The sequence below is a fragment of the Polyergus mexicanus genome, unplaced genomic scaffold (assembly GCF_030449975.1).
Source record: "Polyergus mexicanus isolate NDT 795.1 unplaced genomic scaffold, iyPolMexi1.0 SCAF_3, whole genome shotgun sequence".
Taxonomy (NCBI): Eukaryota; Metazoa; Arthropoda; class Insecta; order Hymenoptera; family Formicidae; genus Polyergus; species Polyergus mexicanus.
The window spans coordinates 10,491,734-10,516,213 of NW_027223323.1; the positions used below are offsets into that span (position 1 = coordinate 10,491,734).

Here is a 24,480-nt window from a genome sequence, read left to right on the forward strand (position 1 = left end):
ATGTAATATGATGTAGCGAAATAACGCGCCGCGAGCTCGCGCTCTTTTTTAAAAGCGCATGCGTGCGCCCTCTCTAGTCTCTCACTTTATTCTCTGGAAGGAGCGGGACGATTAAGAGGGAGAAACGCAGTAACAGCGGAATCGGCCGGATGGCCCGGATGCCTTCTTTTCGATTTACTTCAGTTGAATGAAAGACGCCGTGGCGTCTCGATGTGTACCTTGACGTTTCCCACGTGCGACCCTCTTATTACGTTCTCTCTGTCGCGTAGTTACCGTTGCGTATCTCGCACACGGTGCGTTATCATGAGAAAGTGAATAGAAGGATTGAATTTTTCAATGTGCGCGATCCCCGTACGATTATAACTGCCCGCAACTTTGCCGCAATGTCGGAGCAATAAAAACAACGTGCGCCGATCTGTTCGAAGCGGATGGAAGAGCTGCGTATCGCCGTAATTGACCAATGGGCAGACCTCGTTGAATCCAAAGAGAGTTCCACGCAGCGATCAACGATCACAAGTTGGATATTATTTATTTATTTATATATATTTAACTTGTATTTTTAAAAATCACACGTGCAGGTATTGAGAACGTTTGTATTGTGTTAACGTAAGAGGGAATGAGATACGCGAAGAAATAGAGGAGAAACAAGATTGCATTGCAAGACACATCTCACAAACTCATTGCTCGATCTATCGAACGAAGGTCGTTCGAATAAATTCACTTGTAGCATATAGATGAGATGAGGAATGCGGTGAATTCTCACTCGCGTCTTACGCTTCGCTCTGATTGTTCGTGCGAGATTCGCGTTTATCGGTGCCAACTATTGCGATGAGGAAGCGCTGATTTAAATTTCGCGACAATTTCTTTAATTTGCAATATATGTTTGCCAGTCCGTTTAACGAGGAGCTTTACGCAGCTGGCGGTCTAGCTTTTATTTCGCTCATTTCAACCGTGTAGACATAACGATGTGAATGTGTAATAACCGTATGTAGTTTAGTCGTTTAGTGCATCGGGGAAAGTATATTCGCGTGCGTAATTAATGACGCGTATATAAATTAATAGCTTGAAAAGTATATTTATAATCGATTGGTTAATTATGATTTTGGTCAGCGATTAATGAACGAATCGTGACGCACGCATTATCTGAAATCTAATGTTTCAATTCGCCCTTTATTTTGATCTTTGAAATTTCAATAGAAATTAATAATACAAATATATTTCATTCATTTTAGGCATTCCATCACGTGGTAATTATCGATACTTAAAGATTATTTTCAAATAACACGCTCTCTATCGCACATACGCTCTTGAACAAAGTCCTTAGCTCCGCTATATATGCGCGCGAGCGTGATTATTCCGTGACGGAGAAGCGCATTTACTCTCCGGAGTATCGTCCGGCCGTAAAAATTCGGTCGTGCGCCTCGACCGGTTTTCTCTCGATCCTTCTCTTGCAATACGTGCCCGTTACCTCGGTCCGCTTTGCTCGTTCCTTACCTGAGACGCGCAGACTTCGCGGGATCTTCGTGCTGTCCGCATCTCGATCGTACGCGCGTCGCAAACGCGTTGCAAAGTACATGTACAGATTCCTCGTGGCGAGTCTCGGCGAGTCTCTGACTATTTTCGATGCCGCGCCAATATAATCACGTCTATTTTTATCCCTGCGTACACGCGCGAAATCTTTTTCGGATGTTCGCGAGAGCCTCTATTCTTCTTTATGCAGCGAATTTGAAAAATGAATAATATAAAGAAAATGCGCCGCGTCAACGTTATCGAGTGATCACGCTTCCTCGATAGAATCAGTTGTCGCAACAATAACCAGTGTTTTTTTTTTTTTTTTTCCCCGGAAAGGAAACTCGTGACTATCGCGTACAAGATGAGCACAGAAATTAATCTAATGCATGTGCTCGTGCAAAATGCAGAATGTTGCAATTTCGTTCTCGTTACGTAAAAAAATATTTAATTTGACCGAAGTTCTCCCTCCGATAACATCGCGTTTTCGTCGACATAACCTTTACTTTACAGACTGAATGATTACGCGCGTGTCGAAAAACGACGATAACGTCGTCGGTTCAAATATTGTATGTTGGTAGATTAATCGTTGATCATCTCCTTCCGGGCTACTGTGCGTACCGAGCGATGAGTCATCTATATTATTTTTTACTACCTATGCAGAGTTTATATCTGTTTATTCGAGTACCTCTCTCTCTCTCTCTTTTTCCGACCGCAGACTTCGCGATAATCTTTTCACCGATGCTGTTATTGTTGCGTGAATTAAAATTGTTCATCAATGACACGCGAAGGTAGCACGGAACAATAACAAGTCTAAGACAAAGGAACGTTTCATCGTCAATGCGCGTCCCATTTATTCAACTCTGCCGCGGAGATCGAAGGTATCTCAAGGTATCTTCGCGAGATGCTGACAATCCTTCCATGAATGTGCGCGCATAAAGGGAGTATACGGGATCGTGAAAGAATATGTTGCTCTGCCATCGTCATAAATGCTACACCACATTATTAAAGAGAGGAAGAGAGAGGGAAATAGGGACACGAAAGAGAGAGAAGGGGTCGTGAGAGCGCGAGGGGAAAGGAAGTTGTGGACAGAGAAGGGAGCTATTCTACCAGTATGGTTACAAACTAAGTAGAATGAATGCAGACGTCTCTCTCGCGAACATGAATGGGAGGAATGAGATGTATAAACAAGATATATATTTCCGCCGTTTTTTATCAAAAATTGGACATTTATTGTGAAAGAACGGAACTTAATGTTTTGAGTCACTCCCAATGTAAGTGCAAGTTCTTCTTGCGTTTGGCACGAATCTTGATCCAATAATGCTTCCAATTCCGCGTCTTCATACACTTTCGGTCTTCCGCTACGTTCTTCGTCTTCGATGTCAAATTCACCGTTCTTAAACTTTTGAAACCACTCGCGACAACTTCTCTCACTTAAGGCAGCCTCACCATATGCTTCTACAAGCAATCGATACGCCTCAGCTGCTGATTTCTTCAAATTGAAGAAGTAAATCAAAAGTTCCCGCAAATGACGCTTATTCGGCTCAAAACTCGACATTTTTGCACACAAAAGAATATATTATACTGATAAAAAATCACTAATATTTTAAGGTTATGTTATTGACTGATGTCCAATCTTACGATAAGGACGTTTTACATCTGACAATTTTAACCATAAATTACTGGTGGCGCCAACTTTTGTCAAACGGCGGAAACTTATTTGTACACCTAATATATATACAATATATATAAATACTCTTGGCACGTAGACATATATATGTTCACGCGCGAGAGATAGAAAAAGGGAACGTGGGGTGCTTTTACTCTTTAAAAAATTCGCACTATTGTGTGCAAAAAAATATTTTACGTTGGAAGGATGCACAGAGCGACACAGCTAGATCGCCGTTACGATGATTCACGCGACTATTATTGGAAGCGCGGAAACATTGTTTAATTACCATAATAACGATGATCTTTGGCCGGACGGAAAATTTTCACGCTGAAACGTCGTTCGCGAAACTTTTCGATGACTTTTGACACGCGACTCCGATTTTCTCTACGCACCGGCACTGAATAGGACTTCCGGTCCATCGAGTCGACTCGAAACGCCAGATGTTATAGATATATAGATCATGCGTCGAGTAATTAAGATACCCACGCATGCTACAACAACATGACGATGACTCGGATTTTCCGAGTATGATACGAATGCGGTACGAGTCTCGGCTTGGACGTCAAGGCCATTTTCACGTAAAACGTACAATTGTCACCGTTTCCGAGTACAGACGCAAATCGTGAAACGTCAATTTCGCAGAAAGTCTTCTACGTATTCATTTAAATCGTCTTACACATACACGTACACTGTATACTTTGACACTTGTATTCTCACCTCTTTGTTCAAGGCCGCATTTAGTGCCGAGTTTTTACTCGCCTGACTCGAGACATCACGTTTATTTGTCAAGAGTTTCTCTGTCAAAGTTCACGGACGACCGTATATGTAATATAAGTGCTTCGTTCACGAAATATAATTCGAACTCCGTGCATTTTAAATCGTTCGAAGGGATATTAGAAGCGGAAAGGGGTTGAACCGATCAATACGCGAAAACAGAATCACGTGGCTCTTCTTTTCTAATAATAATTCGCGACGAGTCAGATAGCTTTCGTGCATAGCGCCTTGATAGCTGTTGCAAATCACTCCCTAGAAACATTTGATATAGATCTGATATAGAATAATTTTTATTTCACGTTCTATGCCCACGAATTACATGAAGCGAAAAGAGCTTCGATAAAACGCTTTGATAATCGAATCATCCATAATTAATCCACCTATTTCGTGCATGTATTTGCGTTCTAATTGACAAACATGACGTACATGTTGATTATCCATTCTCTATTATCATCATCCGCGCTCTGATATTGTATGATAGAGAAATAGGTCTTTTGGAAAAAGTAGACCTTTGGAAGATTATTCTTTTCAACGTGATCTTCCGTCTTCGCGTGCACGCACACGCATATAAAAATATAAAAATATCGTATATATTTCTTTTTCACATTTAAAAATGTGTATCATGATCTGCACCTGTTTGTGACAGCGTTACCTTTGCCGGTTGCGATGCGTGACTTTCACCGTTGCAATACTCCGTTATTACGTAAGAAAGAGCCTATTCATTCAACCACGAAGGGTCGCTACGTGCACGCAATTTGCCCGCAGAATTCCTCCTTTATCGCGTTTCGAACAAAATTCATATTTACGAATGTATTTATGTAAATATAAAACATTGACTTTTTTTCTATTGACAGAAGGAAAGAAATAAAAGGCGCATTGTCGCGTGTTATTGCATTTAGAACTACTTACGTATCGCAATTCAACGCGAATGATAAAAATTTTTTTCCGGTATTCATTTTCAAACGTACCGAATTTTATCTCATGTTCGTGTTTAATAACTTGATCGAGGTATAAGATGACAGCTTTGTGGTAAAACATATATATACACATACACGATGTTAAGTGCACGATATCTACGACTGTCAACCATGATGAAAAAAAAATCTGCTTCACGCGTCGATCTTTTGTTATACTTCTCGAAGATGGCGTGTGTGTGTGTGCGTGTGTGTATGTAATTAATTGTTAGGTAACGAGAAATTACATAAGTGATCCTAGTGTTTTGCTATTAATTCCGAAAATGGATTATGTGGTTTGGCAATCTTTCGTTTATGTTTTATCGATCATAAATCGTAACACGATGCAAGTCCGTTGCATAATTTCGTTTTCGCCTTATTAACGTAACGATGGAAAGTGTGCCGTAGCCAAATTCTTTTCCACGTACGAACCAACGGGTAAAATTTTCAGTTTTCGCGGCTTCCTTTTCGATTTAAACTTATTCGACGAGGCGGCTATGGAGCCGTGACGATTCGTGTTTCTCGCTCTCTAAACTCCGATTCGTGCCTATTATTTCGTACGCAACGAGCCGTGAACGATGATAATCAATAGCCTAATGTACGCGTACATCTACGTCTATATAAATATCATTTATCTAATCTGTCGCCATATCGACTGTACAGTCACCGACGTGACGGTCCATCGCTAACGTCGCGCATCCTCATCACGCATTCAATACGAAATGTCAGCGTACGCTGATATCGCGATCGCATATATCTCCGACACAAGTTAAGTTTATATACGAGACAGATTTGTGTCGGACGGAATCAGATGGGGTTGCATTTAGCGTTAATTACGCCGTGCGAATGCGAACTAGTACCTCTGCTTCGCGTTCATCAATACGTTGAATTTTCTCTCCTCAATCATATAATCGCGTCAGAAATAAATGTTAGTGATAACGATAGCAACGATTGCACACGTATTATAAGGTGCGGTCACAGATAACGTAAAGATAAATTGATTGATCAAGGTTCATCGGCCAATTGTCAATATTATTTCACAAGAGATGCCGAAATCATCAAATGACTAAATTTTGAGCGGGAAATGAATGATAAAAAGTCGGAATAATCTTTTGAAGTGGAGGTCATAGGAAATCATCTAGATAGAGTTGAATTTAGGAAAAATAGAAAACTATGAATTGTAACTCGAACCTGTCGATAGAAACTCGTATGTGATAAAAATTTTACATTTCTCGGAATTAATATTTGCAGATTTTGCTTTCTATAAGATTCTTCGAATAACCAAAAATAATTGAATATGTTTCTTTTTTTATTTAAATTTAATGCAATGCTATTGTTTTTTTTTTTTTTTTTTTTTTTTACAAATCTATCCAAAGCGTTGGTATTTTTATCCTATTTTATCGGGTCGAAAGAAATAAAAAATCAATAGTAATCATAGAAAAATTTGAATTATTGGTCGGTATTCATATTAGTTCTTATATTTAAAATCATCTTATTAGGTGTACAACTTTGCTTCCGCCGTTTTTTTTCCGAAATTCGAGGCTTTATTGTAAAAAACTGGTTATACATTTTGAAATTGCTTGTTGAGTCACTCCCAATGATCGTGCCAATTCTTTTTGACTTTGACTCGAGTCTTCATTAAGTAATGCCTCCAATTCTGCATCTTCGAAAACCTTCTCTCTTCCACCGCTATGCCGGTCTTCGACGTGAAAATCACCATTCTTGAAGCGTTCAAACCACTCACGACACGTTCTTTCACTAACAGCGGCTTCACCATAAGTATTTGAGAGCATTCGATGAGCCTCAGCCGCAGATTTCTTCATGTTGAAGCAGAAAATTAAAACCTCCCGCAAATGACGAGAATTTGGCTCGTAAACTGACATTCTCAATCGAGAATAACTTTATGATGCAGACACAAATCGACTAATGTTTCTATGGGGTTATGTTGACAGATGCCCAAGTTTATCGCATGACGTCTATGATCTATTTATTTCGACTACTACTTACCGCTAAAGCCATCTATAGGAAAACGGCGGAAGCAAAGTTGTACACCTAATAATATCTTGGGTTGTCTTAAGATCCCATTCAATCAATGAAATGGCCGCATAGCATCTTAAGATCGTACTTGAGATGATTTGAAATATAAGAACGGACTATGAATATCGGTTATTGAATATTCGATAGTTTTTTATGGAATTTATATAAATATTTAATAACTACTTACAGAGTTTGAGAAAGAAACAGATTTAATTCTCTACGAAACTTTTCGCATAAACGACTCTACAGATGATTGAATATATTATTTCTTATCGCATATCTATCTTCTTGTTTTTACATAGCTTCAATTTCAATGCAATACTATTATTTTATAGATTCGTCCAAAGCGTTTTTCTCATTGATTTTCTTTCATTATCGAATTTAGGAATAAAAAAATATATAATATAGTATTGTTTACATAAATATTCGTGTTATTTAAAATTTTATTTTTCTCGTAGCTATTGTATATTAAAATTCGAAACAAATATATATCAAACATTTTCACTTCCTACGAGATTGTTTATGTCTAAGCGATTCTATGCAACAACTGAATATGTTTTTTTTATCTCATGTTTCTTTCTTAACACGATTTATACGACTCTAATACGATACTCGTATTTCATAGATGTTTTTTTCATTGCTTATCGCCTTAACAGTCTCCGTTGTCGCATCCTCGTAGGTTGACGCCCATAATCGTCCCTGCATCCTTTGTCCGCGTATAACCGAGAAGAGACTGATACACACATCCCGCGAACGAAGTTCGAGATATGCATCATTTTATCGCGAACTCGCCCCACATCCTGTGACTCGTGTCCGCACACACGCTCGCACCTACACCACAAAGTCCCTGGACTCTTTTTTTTCTACGTAAACGAATTAATTCTCCTCTTATACGGGGTCGCGCCAAGTTGAAGGGTCGAGTCCCCCTTCGATCGTGGTAGAATGAAACACGCACATACGCCTGCTGGAATTCGGCTGTATAAAAATGGCGGGTCGGTTCTTTAATCCTGTTCGATTGTGTCCGGGGAAATATTCGAAGCTACAAACACATCAGTTGCATTTACCAAAAATTCTCTCTTTCCTACTAATATATTTTTTCCATGTATAAACGGAAGATCGTCGGTTTTTTTTTCAGGATATCGAGATGATAAAATTTACAAAATCTGCGAGTAGTTATCAATTAAAAAAAAAAAAAAAAAAAAAAAAAAAAACAATAGCACGAATTTTTTTATGGCTACTATAGATTTTTTATTTCTTTTGACACACACACACACACACACACACACACACACACACACACACATGAAAAATAGAATAAAAATATCAATATATGTTGGTGGAATAAATCTGTGCAAATACAATAGTACTATATTATATTAAATTGAAATAAAAACAAAAAAAGATGAGAAGTTTATTTTTACGAGACTTTTTCACCTGGAAAAAAAAACAGATAAATAACAGAAGCAAATGAAAGCGAATAAAAACGCATTTCATCATCGCGCTCCGTTATTTTAGACTCGTGCGATCGCTCGTGTCTAACACTGGCCGTTCGCTATTATACGCGTCATTAGAGGGATTTCGTGAATTCACGTATATACGTGCATGTGTACGTACTATACGCACAATTCTTCTCACATGTCTCGTTTGACTCGGAACAATTGCGTTACGTTCACCTCTTTTCTTGCCAGTCTCACTCGCGAACGCGTAACTGTACATTGGTCACGAACAGTTATGAAAGACTCGAGTTAATATACACGTGTTTTGTCCGTCCGTCGCGACAATAATTATACCGATGCCCGGAGTTTTGTACGCACAAAGGAGTGAACCCGTGTCACCTGCCGCGTTTCTTCACCCTCTGAGAAAAATCGCGTTCTTCCGGATGCGTTCCAGAAAAATCAAAGCGCGCGTACAATCCTCTTTCTATGAAATATGTTCGATTTTATTTGGAACCTAGATTAATTATTGGAATAGAAATCTCCGATAGTACGAAAAGTGATTATCGCAGAATGTAATAGTAATACTCTGTACGCCACAAGACACTATATCCGGTGATAAAAATTTTCTCGATATCGACTTTCAGACGATTCTTCAAGCAGCGTTGAGTTTTGTCTCATGTTTAATAACCTGATTAATGGTGTTTAATAACTTGATTATAGTGGCTTTGATAAAACGTGTATACACAATATTAAACATGATATATACATGATTATCAAACAATGGTGATAAAAGAAAGTCTTTTGTTTCATGCGTCGCTCTTTTATTCATATCGTTTTGCGACTTTTTCAAGTTGACAAAAAAAAAAAAAAGAATTTTATTAGGCGTCTAATAAGGTCGAACGCGATCGGATTCGTCTTGGAGCATTACCGTCGATTTAATATTACAGCACTTTTAGCCGCCATTCAAGCGTGCCGGCTGATTCGCAACGTGAATCATAGCACGAGTCACGTCATGATAAAAACGTGAAGCAAACCGTATGTTCAACACGTGTGTAGCTTCTGATTCATGTATTTTACTTGCGAGAGCACTCATTTCCGGTCGTATGAGCACGCGACTGAAATTTCGCCCGGAAAACCTCGCGAAATCCCTATCGAGTGTTCGTCGATCAACACTGCTCATTGATATTCCGAGGGAAATTTTCTTCGCAACCCGTTGCGATATCGACACGCATCCTCGTTTGATAAAATTACGGAGTCCTCTCTCGAGGACTCTCTTATAGAAAATCCTTCGTTGCAATAATTTATGACAATAATTTTATGAAGTCGCACAAAAAAATACGGCGGATATATTTCGCGCGAATTAATAGAACAATCGCGTCTTATCGGAGGAACGGAATAAGGTTGCATAGAATGATAGCGTTCGAACGATCGCAACTTGATATGTGCCGGTTCGTTTATGTTAAATTAAGATCTGCAACTAGACACTTTTGTGATACGGCCTCGCCAGTATCGATCGTGATTCATGACAACATCAGAGTGCAGAGTGTAAAGTCGAGTAGACAAGATTTTCCGATGCGAATCGAACAGCGACAGAAACCGCATTATAAAGCTCAACAAAATACGTAATCGCGTCCTTTCGTGTTCTGGTTAGGTACGCAGCGTTCGTGCATTTTGCGATTGTTCGCGTAATAATTCGCAAAGTAAATCGCGTTGTTGCGACACGCCAGCGTGGCGTTGTAACGTGGCACATTTTACTTTCAGATCGAGAAACAGGTCAACGGATTTTTTTTCCAGCGCGCGAGCGAATGCAAAGGAAAGTAGCGCGATAATGCGATGAGACGACGATAAGGTCAGAGTTTTGATCGCCAAGTTCAAAGTTATGTATCGATCAGCTGGAACGAGGTCCGCGGTCTGTCAGTTGACCGCGGTCGCTGTCCTGATTATCTTGACGGGAACAACAGCGGCTCTCGAAGGACCGAATATATGCACTCGACAAGAAACGTAAGTATATTGAATCTTGAATAATTAATTCGCGAAATGTACGCGCGCTCGGTGCAATCGTACCGAAGATTCGTTCAATTCGTTAAGTGCACGAGTCCCAGCCGACAGTTATCGTTTAGAAAAATCTATGGAATGTACGATTATCTTTTTAGATACACGATAACGGTGAAAGTATCCGAACAGAAACCTTACACCGTGCGAGAGAACACGTGGTGCTTCAGTTTCCCACCGAGATGTTCCAAGTACAAAGTTGTTTACAGAACGGTCTACAAGGAACAGGTGCGCTATTTTTTAAGAAGAACTTTTTAAATTTTAACGAGACCTGCTTTAAAGAGAGAGAAAGACAGAGATTTGACTTTTTCGCTATTAATGTTCTTACGATAAACTTAGGTCAGAGAAGAGAAAAATTGTCGATGAAATATCGCTCGAATGTGGATGAACGTCGTTCGTAATGTTTATTACGCCCGCTTCTTGTAGGAACTGGTGAAACAAAAACCCGTAGAGGAATGCTGCAAAGGCTATACGCAAACCACGAACGGTGACCGTTGCATTCCAGTCTGTTCCGAGGATTGCCGCCACGGTACTTGTATCGCCCCTGATATCTGCAAATGTGAATCGGGATATGGCGGGCCGTTGTGCGACTTTAGTAAGCGCAGCCTTTGATAAGTTTGATAATGATAGCGCGCATTCCACATTTCTTGCTTAATATATAGTTAATATATGCTTCGTTCACGATTGAACACACTCGAATAAATAGAGTATCGCGTCATAATATCAAGATAATTAAGCATTATCTTTACAAAATTATACTTTACGCAAGAAAAGAAAAATATTAGCATATATTGTAAGGAACATTAGGAAATCTCAGATATCTACCATACATGTTGAAAAATTTCAAATTACAAATGTAAAAGAATATATTTTCATTACGTTTGAGAAAATAATATTAACTATTTTTATCTAAATATTATTTTATTATAATATTATATTTATATTCGAGAATTGTTTAAAAAGACCGTCGAAGAGAGAATAACGCGCTATTTTGTACGTGAACGGGGATGAAAAGTTAGTTCAAGCGGCATAAACACGAGATGATTTATTTATAACTTTTCTGTATGAACAGAGTGCCCGTTGGGTAAATGGGGCAGAGATTGCGAGATGAATTGTAAGTGTCAGAACGAGGCCACGTGCGACCCGTTCGACGGTAAATGCATGTGCACGAGGGGCTGGACCGGCGTATATTGCGATCAGAAGTGTCTTCCCAATCGATATGGACAGGATTGCGCCGAGGAATGCCGTTGTAAAAACGGTGGTAGGTGCCATCACATTTCTGGCGAGTGTCACTGTGCCTCCGGTTACACCGGGCCGCTGTGAGTATTTCTTCTTGATTCTTATTTCCGACAGTAAAACTACGTTGTAATTTCTCGGAGAATTTCTCGGCGTTTATCGGATCTTTTATCTACTCACATAATGATATCTGGCTGACCTTCTTTTTCGTACTTCTCAGAAAAATGTGATTATGCATATTCTTGAAAAAAAAATTCTTTATCTATATCTATAAGATAAAGAAAAAGATTTCTTTATCTTCGAGTAAAAAAGGATTAACAAAAACTACAATTTTGGAATAATTTAGCCTAAAATGGAATAAAGAAGAAAGTAAATATTCTTTAGTGAACTGGTAAAGTTATTTTGAAACGATACATAGTCCACACGCCGATCGTTAACGATCGCTAATGACTACTGTGTTGCACAGATGCGACGACCTGTGTCCGGTGGGTAAACACGGCGAAGAATGTAAGTCGGAATGCCGTTGTCAGAACGGTGGAACTTGCAGTCCCTTGACCGGTCAATGCTACTGTACCTCTGGCTGGACGGTAATGCGATATTTGCGAGATTTTCAATCCGAAATGTACCGCATAAAATAATTTGATATCGTCTGTTACGCAGGGTTCGGTATGCGCGAATCGATGTCCGGAGGGTTTCTGGGGCAAGAATTGTTCTCAAACCTGCGATTGCTATAACGGTGCCGGTTGCCATCACGTGACGGGCGAGTGCCAGTGCAAGCCAGGCTTTTACGATGACAAGGTAAATATCCGATTAATTATATCGTAACGCAATATAATTAATATTATATAAAATATTAAATCGAGCGATTAATATTGTCTCTCTTTTCTCCTTCACGTGCGGAAAATAGTGTCTAAAGATCTGCCCCGCGGGTACGTTCGGACTGAATTGCACAAATAATTGCATCTGCGAAAACAATGCTGTCTGCGATCCTAGTAACGGCACCTGCATATGCGACCCGGGCTGGATAGGTGAAAGGTGCGGTCAACGTGCTTGCGACGATGGTTTCTACGGACCCAATTGCGCACAGGTGAGAGTCTCTATTTCTTATAAAATATTTCGTTTAAAATTTTTATAATATCTTGATATTTTAAACTGAGCCAAATTGAAAGGTTTGCGAATGCGAGGACGACAATACAAAATTGTGCCATCCGTGGACCGGGCAATGCTCCTGTGAGGTGGGATGGGACGGCGAGACTTGCTCTAGACCGTGTCCCTTTTACATGTATGGTAAGGACTGCCAGAATCACTGCAACTGCAAGAACAATGCGCAATGTTCGCCCATCGACGGCATTTGCATCTGCGCGGCCGGATATCGCGGCAAGGATTGCGGCGAGCTGTGTCCAGAGAACACCTTCGGCGAGGATTGCGCGCAGATGTGTGCCTGCAAGAACGGAGCTACTTGCTCTTCCGAGAATGGGCGCTGCAATTGTACGGCCGGTAAGGGTAATTTGTAATTATACGGCGCGGCCATAATCCAAGCCGTGTGTTATAAAATCTTATTTGAAAGATCTGTTAGAGGAAAGAGAGATTTATCAGAGAAAAAGTGTTAATCTACATATCTGATCATTTTTATCGTTCCTTTGAAAGTCTCGTCAATATTATTTCACAATTACTTTGCATAATATTTTGCATGCGTTAGACGACCTACCTTGTTTGATGTTCTCCGTATTTTTTCCATCTTGTTGTAGAGAGCTTGTCTGTAGAATTTATTGTAACCATATCCTTCATAGAATCATTTCTCTATTAAAGTCTCTCAATATATTTCCGATGAAGAAGATATAATTCGACATCGGTAAGTACGTAGTAAATTATATGTATTTGTATGACGTTTTGCGTTTAGGATGGGTCGGTGTACTGTGCGATCGTCCATGCGACGACAAATCTTATGGCAAGGACTGCGAGAGCAAATGCAAGTGTTTCAATAATGCGGCCTGCAATCCGCAAAATGGTAAGGTAGTTGTATGGCGATTCTTTCCTCCCGGGAAAAAATGGCTCATATATTAATATACATAAGACAATATTTATAATTATATATGAAATATGCTCATTAATAAATATATACAAATATATATATGATTATATATAATGATCGTATCCCAGGTAGCAAGATGTCGTCATTATAACATCGTTTTTTAGTCAATGGTTACGTCAAATTTACTTTTGAAACGATGTAAAAGTGACGTTAAAATGACGGTCTTAAGTTACAAACCATTGATGTCATATCTACGAGGATAAAATGACGACGATAAAATTTCTCTAATATAAGATGACGTATAAAATTGGTGAACCTTTGGCTATTTCTCAAAATTTACCGTTTATTCAATAGTACAAATCCATCGGATTTTTAACTCTTTATCAAATAGAATAATAAACATAGAATTATTATAAAATATATTAATGGAATATTACAAATGTAATAAATATGATTTATGTATATATATATATACATAAATCATATGATGTATATACCAGGTATATAAATATGAAACCGGAATTTGCCCATAGATGGCCCTAGCTGTCAATGTAGTTACCGTCAAACCGCGTCATTGGCGCCATTTTCTTGTTTTGACATGATAAAGATTTTCAACTCACAACAATACAAATTTCATACAACAGCATAGTTTTTAATAGCGTTGAACATGTCGAATTTTGTGCCTGGAAACTACGATTTGCGGACAGCATTGATTTTCTGTTACCATTTGAAGAAAACTGCTACAGAATCGCATCGAATGCTTGTCGAAGTTTACGGTGAGCATGCTCTTGGTAAATCACAGTGCTTTGAGTGGTTTAAAAAATTCAAAAGTAGCGATTTTGACGTGAGAAACGAAGAACGTGGAAGACCACCGAAAAAGTTTGAAGACAGCGAATTGCTGCTAAAACCTGGCGAAACCGTTAATACTGAACGCTACCGACAACAAATGATCGATTTGAATCATTTGCGTGAAAAACGACTAGAATATCAAAAAAGGCAACACAAAGTGATTTTGCTTCATGATAATGCACCATCACACACAGCAAAACCGGTCAAGGAAACGATTGAGGCGTTTAATTGGGAAATACTTTCGCATGCGGCTTACTCACCAGACTTGGCTCCATCCGATTACTACTTATTTGCATCGATGGGACACGCACTTGCTGAGCAGCACTTCACTTCTTACGAAAATGTACGAAAATGGCTCGATGACTGGTTTGCCTCAAAGGAGCAACAGTTTTTTTGGCGTGGCACCCACAAATTGTCAGAGAGATGGGAAAAGTGTATAGCTAGCAATGGGCAATACTTGGAATAAAATATTTTTTATCATTTTCATACAATAAACGCGTATTTTCTATACAAAAATTCCGGTTTCATATTTATATACCTGATATAGTTATATATCATCCTGTATAATGTTATATATTGTCATATATAACCATATATGAGATTATATATATTTATATATATATTTATACAATTATATATATATTTATGTATAATTATATATAATTATACATGGGCCATTTTTTCCCGGGCTGTTCTTGACTATTAACGCGATAAAGTTTCATATCGTTTTAAAGAAATGTATAGTAAATTGTGCGTGTATGAGATATAGATTCCTAAATCCTTTCCCTGCACTCGCACTGAGAACACGTTATTTTATTTATATACACGCAGGCACATGCACGTGTGCGGCTGGTTTCACCGGCACGCTGTGCCAGGATCGTTGTAAAAAGGGCTTCTTCGGGAACGGATGCAATCAGATTTGCGACTGTGTTGAGGAGAATACGATGGACTGTGACTCCATTACCGGACATTGCAACTGCAAGGCAGACTGGCGAGGTTTGTTGTATATCGCGTTCGATTATGTATATATACAATCATCGAGACACGATGATCATTTGTCGTTATCGAATCAAGAAATTATTTAAAGGCGATTACGGAATAGATTGTTTTGTGACGCAAACGTAGCTGCATCGCGTTCATTATCTCGGTTTAAAAAAAAATAGTATAAATAAAAAGAAATAATAAGTGATAAATACGACAAAACATAAAAAGCGGCTGCTTGATGCAGCGAGCCAAGAAATCTCGTTTCTCGAGCCGGGTTTTGCTTTAACATTAAAACAGGAATTCGATGCGAAACAAAATGCCCGGAGGGTCTTTACGGCGAGGATTGTCACTCGCATTGCGAATGCATGAATAATAGTTCGTGTGATCCCACGACCGGAAGTTGTGTCTGCGCCAGGGGCTGGGAGGGCCCCGATTGCTCGCGACCCTGCAAAGAAGGATGGTACGGCATGGGATGCAAAGAGAAATGCCCGGAAAATATGAACGGTAGGGATTTTTACATTTCACAGATTTTAGCTCTCTCGCATGTGTGACAACTCGTTCAAGTAACTGTAACTATATATAACAGATTAAATTTGCATGATTGTGTTTAAACAATTAACTATGTTTTATAGAGAGCATAAAATAAATGGTTTATGTTATCGCATACCTCATGGTGGATTGCTTTACATTTAACACGTTAATTTTTTGAATATAAATAGTTTTTACCTAATTATGTATAGTGTACACATAGTCTAATAATCTCCTTTTATAATGCATAAAATAACTTAGTCACGAAACACTCAGTCGATCGTTTCCATGAAAGATATCTTTAAGTTTAATCATCTCGCCACAATATAGTATCACACTATTAGAGAATATGAGTCGAATAAAGTAAAATTATAAGATTTATTTTTATAATGGCACTTATTTACATATCCGGAGATGTAGATAACATGCTTGGTTGTAGATTGTATCTTACGTACTTTGCGGTACAGTTATAACAAAGTTCGAAGCGGAGAAACAATTTGACCGCTAATTGCGCAAACGCTGACGTAATGTCGTGATAGTCATAAACTTCATTTCTCGTTCTTTATTATCGACAGTTTTTATCTCATTAAGCATTTTAGTGAGTATTTTCATTAATCATTGTTTTATCTATTTTACATTTGACGGCAAAAATGAACAACGGATAATAAATATGAAAATAAAATCAGAGAATACCATGCGTTAAAAATTAGAGAAACGAATATAAGCAATATAAAATATTTTTATGTATATCTTTTTATTATATTTAGATTAGATTATATATTTAGATTAGACTATATATTTAGACTATATATATATTAGACTATATATTTAGATTAGATTATTGTTTTTTTCTTTAGGAAACATGACTTGCGATCACGTAACCGGCGAATATGTCTGCCGTCCTGGATACTTGGGTCTGACTTGCGAACATCCATGTCCCCCGAATCGTTACGGACTAAATTGTGCGAATCATTGTCACTGTAAGAACGGCGGTGAATGTCACCACGTAACAGGCAAGTCAAAGATCCTTCTTGAACTTTTGAAAATGTCTATCTGATCGGACGTCTATTTGAAAGAGCTTGATCGAAGCATTCTTTTCCAATTCAGGTGCATGCCAGTGTCGACCCGGTTGGCAAGGCCGATACTGTCAGACACCTTGTGTGGATGGCACATACGGCATAAATTGCACACAGCATTGTAAATGTCAGAATGGCGGAAAATGTCGATCCAACGATGGCCATTGTCGATGTGCGCCGGGATGGACCGGAACTGCATGTACCGAAAGTAAGTTTAGAAAATTATAGCGGATACACTGTAGCAATAAAGAAGAATACATGTTGAATTATATTTATCAAAAAGTGTATAATTGTTTGCCAATTTCAGTTTGCCCTGAAGGATATTATGGTGATCATTGTATGGAACCTTGCGAATGTAAAAACGATTTCTTCATGTGCCATCCGGCCGATGGTTGTATCTGTAGGCATGGATATACAGGTATATATAAAGTATACTCGAGAAATTAACTCTTTTTATATACATAAAGAATATTGAGGTTTTAACAAATTACAATAAAATTGACGAATGATTTTTTTAGGTGAAAATTGCAACGAGCAGTTATTCTCCCGTAATGTTCAGGAGAAGGAGGAAGAGGGCGGATACGGACACATTGTGGCGGTCGTATTTGCGGCCATTATTGTGGTTGGCATTTCATTAACCGGGTGGATGTATCATCGTCACAGAGTAGCTGATCTCAAGAATGAAATAGCTCAAGTGCAATATATAGCCGAGCCTGTATCTCCGCCAGGTAATTTATTTTACCTTCTGTATAAAGATTTTTATTGTTGAAAAGAATTCAAACTCTCTTTGAGCAGTGAAAACATAAAGTCTTGCTCTCTTTTTCATAGAACGAAATCAATTCGACAATCCTGTGTACGCGTATCAAGGTTCCTCGAAATTTGACGACGGCACTACCACCTTGTTAAACAACTTCCAATTCCGAAATAATCTTCTACATAAGAATATAAATACCGAGAAGGCTAAACTCGGCCTAGGTAATTGCACCGATGACGAGGACGATTGCAAAGGTATTGCACATTTATTAATGACGAGATAAGTAAAATTTTATGCAAGTGTACGAACAGCTTTGTATTGTTGCTCAGGAGCGTACGGACTACACTACGATCTCAAGAACAAAGACGCTGATATGGGAAATCCAAACTTGAATGTTTATCACAGCATCGATGAGATGGACGGCAAAAAAATCGAACATGTCTATGATGAGATCAAGCAGAACAACGAGTCGGAATATGATGAGTTGAATCATCCGCGACCAATAAGTTGGAAGTCGCATCCGAGTCGAACAGCCAACGGCTTCTTGTCGAAATCGCGCGACAATCCCGGACCTAGCACGGCGATAGATAAGGATCCGGAATTCGGTTAAACCTAAGGTTCTTGCGCAATGTTCCTCACTTTCAACTGCCCAGGTTTGAAACAGAATTTTACGATTGTTTCTATCATTTGCTTATAGACTGTCTTCTTTCTATGAATGAATGTGGTACTTTCAATTTTTATTTCGAAAAATTTCTTAAGTCTCCATATGGAGAAAAAGAGAAATGCTATCACAGATAATTATTAAAATAGTTTTGTAAAAAACATATTGGATACTACATATATATCCTACATATATATCCATTGATGTAGCAAAGTACGGCAGTATTACAATGAATATATATATTAAAAAAATATTTCGGATTTAGATAGAAAAACTTATATCTCTCAGATTAGATTTTTTATTTATGTTGATCACACATTTTTTTTTTAAATTTAATAAGTCTAATAGTATTTGATCTTTAAGCACTTCTTTTTTAATATTCTATGTAATGGTTATATATGAGACAAGAAATCTATAACAATGAAATTTTTATGCTGAATTTTTAATCAAAAATTTAGCTTTTACTTGAAATATTATCGATCTCTGACATTTTTCAACTGCAATGAATAAACTTATCGCGATAATACTGAGAGATAAATGTCTTTATAAAAATATAAAAAAATTTTTAGGTATAGTTTTAACTAAATTATTGTATATCTCTCTATTTGATATATGTGCGTATGTGTCGCTAAAAAAGGACATATGAGAGTAATTTAAGCAACTGGCAATGATGAAAAGGTGATAATCAAATCGGAGGATCCTTTAGATAACAACAGTTTTGTTATACAAATATTTAAAAGAATTCTAATAATTGTTGATTTTAAAATTATATAATTTTAACATATCTTAGAATAAAATAGCATTATATACATCTGGCGTGAATAAATCCAATTTTATAAATGCAATTTTATAAATGCAATAAATTAGATAATTATTATGAAATTATACATAATAAATTAGGCAATTATTACATATCTCTATTATACGCGAGAGAAAGAAAGTATAAGCGCAATCTTCATTTTCATCACTTTATCCTATTTAGTCATTACCTGATTCTTATCAGTTAAACTGTAATCGGTAGATGCGCGTATAAATTTTAAGAGTGCCGAGTTTTTTATATTTACTTTTTAAGGAAGACGGTGTGTGTGTGCAAGATTTCATGGGATTCCGTTTTTATCTTGCGTTTATCTCTTGTGATATAATCCTATTTTTTAAATGGCAGTTATATTAGAGCATCGCGCTCCGTAATACAATATATAACTCGCGCTTAAATGCGGAGAATATGATCGGATGCATGTATTCTTACCAAACATAAAGATTCGCAGGATAAATAAAAATGATAGCATAAATTTATCAATAAGAGCATGTAAGGAGAGTCAATGTGATAACACCATAATGTGCATTGTTAATATTTGAAGCGATTGAAAAGAATATTTTAATAAAGATTTTCCAAAGACACTTTATTGCAATCACACGTACACAATCGTATAATTTAAAAACAGTTTGTTCTATCTCGCTCCTCATCTCTAAGTTAAATAATCATTTCACAATTACACAATTTGCATTGTACGGAGCGCACATCTATTCTTAAGATTATCCTATAAGAGAGTATTTTTTACTATTTAAAAACATTATAAGGAATCAATCACACTGTGACTTTCATCATCGATATCAACGCCTTGTAAATATTTCTATATGGCGGAACGTAAAGCATGACTCGTGACTTTTTTTTGTAACGGGATTAACCGTTTCTGAGCCTCCGCGCTTGTATGATTTCCCAAACGGGCGGTACGGTCCAATAACATCCGCCGAAAAACTGCAGCAACGCAACCGCGCGAAGACATACGTTCTCATCTGTAATTATATTATGCCAAATTAGCGGATAAATCGAGAAACCAAAGTCCGAGTCTTTCTCTCTCATTATCGTCGTATTCTATACGCGTTGCGTACCAAATCTAAGAAATATCTCTGTAAAATTTCTTGTAAAAAAAGAAGACAATAAAGAACCCCGCACTAATCATATGGAAAATCTGTCCCGGTCAAATCAATTGGTTTTTACATATGTTGTAGCTTATGACCTACTGAACAAAAGATGTAATGGGCACAAAGCTCAATAATGGACAGTTATCGAGTTATAACCAGTCAAACATGAAAAATTCGGGCTGCCGAATAGTCAAATCTCGGAAGGTATTGATTTTTTTGAAAAATGTTTGAAACAAACATAGTAGGGTTTTACAAAATCTGTTAGTTGGTGACATTATTTGTGAATTTTGAATGACCTTGAAAAGCTCCGTGAAAAAAAATCTTTATGTGTCACAGCAGAGATAAGGACCCCACGGTTCGTCACTCCCGTAGTATTTTTTGACTCCAAACCCTCTCTGCTGTGTGTGTATGTGTGTGTGTGTGTATGTGTGGGGTAATAAAATAAATGATCTTATTGTATATTACTCATTATTTGGATCCTGCTGTGGTGGTCTCTGAGCGGCATCTAATATTGTTTCAATAATGATGAAGAGGGATAACGAACATTAGAATAGATACGCTTAGTGATGACAATGCCTGCGCTAGCAATATCAACCAATATGATTTCTCACAGATTGCAGATAGAGTATCAAGAGACACGGTAGTGTCTCGCGCCAAGTCATGCGCAGCAACAGCGAGGCACCCCGGGTATCTATACGCGAGTCGTACAGTATACTGCCCGCAGTGTAGCAGTGGGGATGAGTCGCCTGACGGCTCTAGCTGTACGAATCGAGCGCTCTACACATAACTCTACGCTCATAACCAGAGATGGTAAATTGTGTATATTAGTTCTCAAGAAGTTTTAGTAGAAAAAGGGTTCAACAAAAATATTTTGAAAACGTCTCGAATTTAGCTATATGAATATAATAAAAAATAGGCATTTTTGTGAAAGATTTTTGTTCACGGAGTTTTTCAAGGTCATTCAAAATTCACAAATAATGTCACCAACTAACAGATTTTGTAAAACCCTACTATGTTTGTTTCAAACATTTTTCAAAAAAATCAATACCTTCCGAGATTTGACTATTCGGCAGCCCGAATTTTTCATGTTTGACTGGTTATAACTCGATAACTGTCCATTATTGAGCTTTGTGCCCATTACATCTTTTGTTCAGTAGGTCATAAGCTACAACATATGTAAAAACCAATTGATTTGACCGGGACAGATTTTCCATATGATTAGTGCGGGGTTCTTTCTCGATGTTACACAAGATACGCACTATGCACGAAGCAGAAAGTCAGCATGCCCAGTCCGACTAAGGTGGAAAACAACTTATGCGAGCGATGCGCGAATTGATTTCCCAGCACGTCGCACAATGTTAAGTCCTGGCAAGTGAGCAAACTGTTGACGCTAATTCCGCCAAGTAGCGAGCATATCAGAAACCAGTAATAGTTATTCGTATAAGATAAGCCTACAAATAAGATATTGGTAAAAATTCCTTTGTAACATGTCGCTTATTTCGTGTTAAAAAATATAATTGTGCATTATTAATAAGTAATTAATATTATATAAAAGAATAAATGATTTTATACTATCAGATAATGTTGGAAAAATGTATGCGCGAGAGATAATATGGATATGCTTGAAATGTACCTAACAAAATAATACTGCCGAGCCAACAAGCGCTCCCGAAATATATCCTTCTGTATTGTGCGGTGGTTGTGATGGACCAACAGCTGGCGATACTAGGGACGAAAGAGCCGAAGCCGGCGATCACTAGTAATGTCACCCAATCGTCCGAGTAGTAAACGAACGATTCTGTGGTTCGTTGCAGGAATACAGCGGGTACCAGGATCCAGAAGTAAAGCGAACCGGCTTTCATTCCGATCCACGTCACCGCGGCTGCCCAGAATCGAAAGTAGCGAATCACGCGGAATTCTTGCTTCCACTTGTCGTCCGATTGCACGATCGGATTGATGAAAAGTTCCACATCTTCGTCCGGTTCCTGATACGCGTAGATACTGTTTACCTCGCTGAACAAAGGCATGGCATTTCTATCACGTTTGTCACTGTTCTCGTAACCGGCATTGTCCACACCGTTGATCTGTCGCTCTGACTCTGATTCTCTATCCGAAGATATTCTGATGCCCAATTCATTGTCCTCGTCGGTCGGCAGAAGCAATCTGTGTTAACGAAGACGATATTACATGATCCATCGATATATTGAATATATTTAAAACTGGAAATTATTATAAAAATACTAAAAACTGTGCAATTGAAATATATTATTTCATCTTCGACAGAAGTTTCATGGAACAATTTTGTTGCGATTAAAGATGTGTACTCTCGACGTGCGAATTTGAGTCATCTAGAGGTAGGACAAAAATATTCTGTCCTGTCACCTGTAAGGAGATGCTTGCTGCGGTGGCGGGGAGCGCAAGGTCAGTGTGCCCAAGGCGGTGGGAATGAAGACAATCGTCATTAGTAGGATACCGCTCTTCAATCCGGTTCCCACGAGTAAGAAGTGTGTGAGTGCCGGCACGATCGTGAAGCCAACAGAAGTGGCTACGTTCTTCAGCATCAGCACCAGCGGCAACCTGACCCTGAAGTGCTTCCGCAGCACGGTCTCGCTCTCCACGATCACGAAACTAGCTCCTACGCCCATCACTGCCCCGGCACTTAAACTGGCCAGATACGCACCCGCACCGCCGGTCGCCAAATATCCGGAAGCTATAACGCCTGTGGTGAGGAGAGTCACACCGATCAGACCGACCAGCCGCGGTATCGATGCCAGATCTGTGATCGTCTTGGTCCATGGGTCTAAAAGATCGTGTGCGAGAATAGAGTTGAAATACAGATGAATTGTACGTTAAATAAGTACCTGCCAGACTCCAGAAGGCGACGAACAATATCGGCGTCAGGATGATTTTTGCTCTCCACAAATCGAAGTAGAATAATGCGTTGTTCGTCGTTAAATACCCCAGCACTATGCCATACATGGACAGGACACTAGGCACGGTTATCTGCGTGTAAGTTTTACAATTTGTAAAAAATTAATTTATATATACATTAATGTTTATATACATATTTATATTTTATGAAAATATTTTTTAATATTTTCAATGCATTATGATTTAATAAATTGTTATACATGACATCGAGAAACATATAGTCACAATAGTATCAAGGATTCTGTACTTATCCACCGAAATAATTACAGACAATTACGCAATTACTTGAATATTTATGTATCGTATATAATAATATTATGAAAGATCATAGAGTTTGATTCGGACACGCGCGTTCTTCGTATCGGCGAGCTTATGTCGCAAACACACCTGGAACAAAATTATCTTATATTCTCAATGTTTTTGGCGTATTTTATTAAACGCGTCATGGCTTATGAACGTGCGTATGTATAAAGAGGAAAGATAACAAAACATATTTTGATAATAAATTGAGCATATATGTCTGAATACCCTGTATCGCATCGAATATTGATCGTTCACATTTTCGTTTTTGATAATTAATTTTATCTCATTGTTTTTATAATTTTAACAAAGAATGACAAGAGCTGATTTTTATATATGATGAATGAATAGGATTATGAGATCTAATGTCTAACAATTAATGAAAACACAACTTCCATAATCACTGAAGTATTCTCATTGATTAAATCAAACCTGTATGAAGACAACACCGAGGAGAACGAACCACGAGTAGCCACCATCTGGAGCTGTCGGTCCGAGCTCCGGGAATGAACTGACAATCTCGTCGAGACGAAGTCGCCCGACGAGCGACATTTTCCCGATTGCGTTCGATTTGCTAGACAACAAGCAAAGCTCAATACAAATTCGTGCGAAAAATGATAATGGTGACAGCGGTAGAAAATTCTTAAACGCGACACTCTTTGTTGTTTCGAACAAATAGCAGTCATTAAGGCAGAAAATGTACTCTGTAAATGTGCGCGGTATCTAATCTTGGCTAAGGTGGACGCACCGATAGCCGATGATAAGAAGGCAAA

At 38.2% G+C, this 24,480-nt stretch overlaps 2 protein-coding genes across 5 annotated transcripts; one reads left to right on the forward strand and one right to left on the reverse strand.

The window, feature by feature from the left end:
* The first annotated feature begins 133 nt into the window (after positions 1–133).
* On the forward strand, positions 134–23,891 carry Drpr (multiple EGF like domains draper). 3 transcript variants are annotated; one of them, XM_070293177.1, is made up of 18 exons: positions 134–516; positions 10,143–10,382; positions 10,535–10,661; positions 10,860–11,028; positions 11,506–11,752; positions 12,136–12,256; positions 12,330–12,467; positions 12,577–12,756; positions 12,839–13,166; positions 13,570–13,677; positions 15,382–15,546; positions 15,832–16,038; positions 16,920–17,075; positions 17,170–17,346; positions 17,446–17,556; positions 17,657–17,866; positions 17,967–18,146; positions 18,222–23,891. In XM_070293177.1, exons 2-18 carry the CDS (start codon positions 10,261–10,263, stop codon positions 18,500–18,502), a joined length of 3,027 nt encoding a protein of 1,008 aa, XP_070149278.1. In that variant the 5' UTR covers positions 134–516; positions 10,143–10,260; the 3' UTR covers positions 18,503–23,891. The 3 variants fall into 3 exon arrangements, with proteins under 3 accessions (XP_070149278.1, XP_070149279.1, XP_070149280.1); XM_070293178.1 differs by having other exon boundaries at positions 10,176–10,382; XM_070293179.1 differs by lacking the exons at positions 13,570–13,677; positions 15,382–15,546; positions 15,832–16,038.
* On the reverse strand, positions 19,956–24,325 carry LOC138931912 (uncharacterized). 2 transcript variants are annotated; one of them, XM_070293180.1, is made up of 6 exons: positions 24,140–24,325; positions 23,338–23,479; positions 22,859–23,276; positions 22,110–22,639; positions 21,736–21,927; positions 19,956–20,347 (listed from the first exon to the last, which is right to left on the reverse strand). In XM_070293180.1, the coding sequence occupies exons 1-6, from the start codon at positions 24,257–24,259 to the stop codon at positions 20,235–20,237; spliced, it is 1,515 nt and encodes a 504-aa protein (XP_070149281.1). In that variant the 5' UTR covers positions 24,260–24,325; the 3' UTR covers positions 19,956–20,234. The 2 variants fall into 2 exon arrangements, with proteins under 2 accessions (XP_070149281.1, XP_070149282.1); XM_070293181.1 differs by lacking the exon at positions 24,140–24,325 and adding an exon at positions 23,693–23,762.
* Positions 24,326–24,480: the final 155 nt, after the last annotated feature.

What these genes read in the sequence shown, in the direction of transcription:
- LOC138931912 (XM_070293180.1), bottom strand. Translation starts at nt 24,259, where the DNA reads ATGTCGCTCGTCGGGCGACTTCGTCTCGACGAGATTGTCAGTTCATTC. An exon ending in CGGCAGTATTATTTTGTTAG is followed by an intron (nt 21,928 to 22,109) that starts GTACATTTCAAG and finishes TCTTATTTGTAG; the next exon opens with GCTTATCTTATACGAATAAC. An exon ending in GACTTTCTGCTTCGTGCATA is followed by an intron (nt 20,348 to 21,735) that starts GTGCGTATCTTG and finishes ATATAATTACAG; the next exon opens with ATGAGAACGTATGTCTTCGC.
- Drpr (XM_070293177.1), top strand. Translation starts at nt 10,261, where the DNA reads ATGTATCGATCAGCTGGAACGAGGTCCGCGGTCTGTCAGTTGACCGCG. An exon ending in ACTGTACCTCTGGCTGGACG is followed by an intron (nt 12,257 to 12,329) that starts GTAATGCGATAT and finishes TCTGTTACGCAG; the next exon opens with GGTTCGGTATGCGCGAATCG. An exon ending in GGCCTGCAATCCGCAAAATG is followed by an intron (nt 13,678 to 15,381) that starts GTAAGGTAGTTG and finishes ATATACACGCAG; the next exon opens with GCACATGCACGTGTGCGGCT.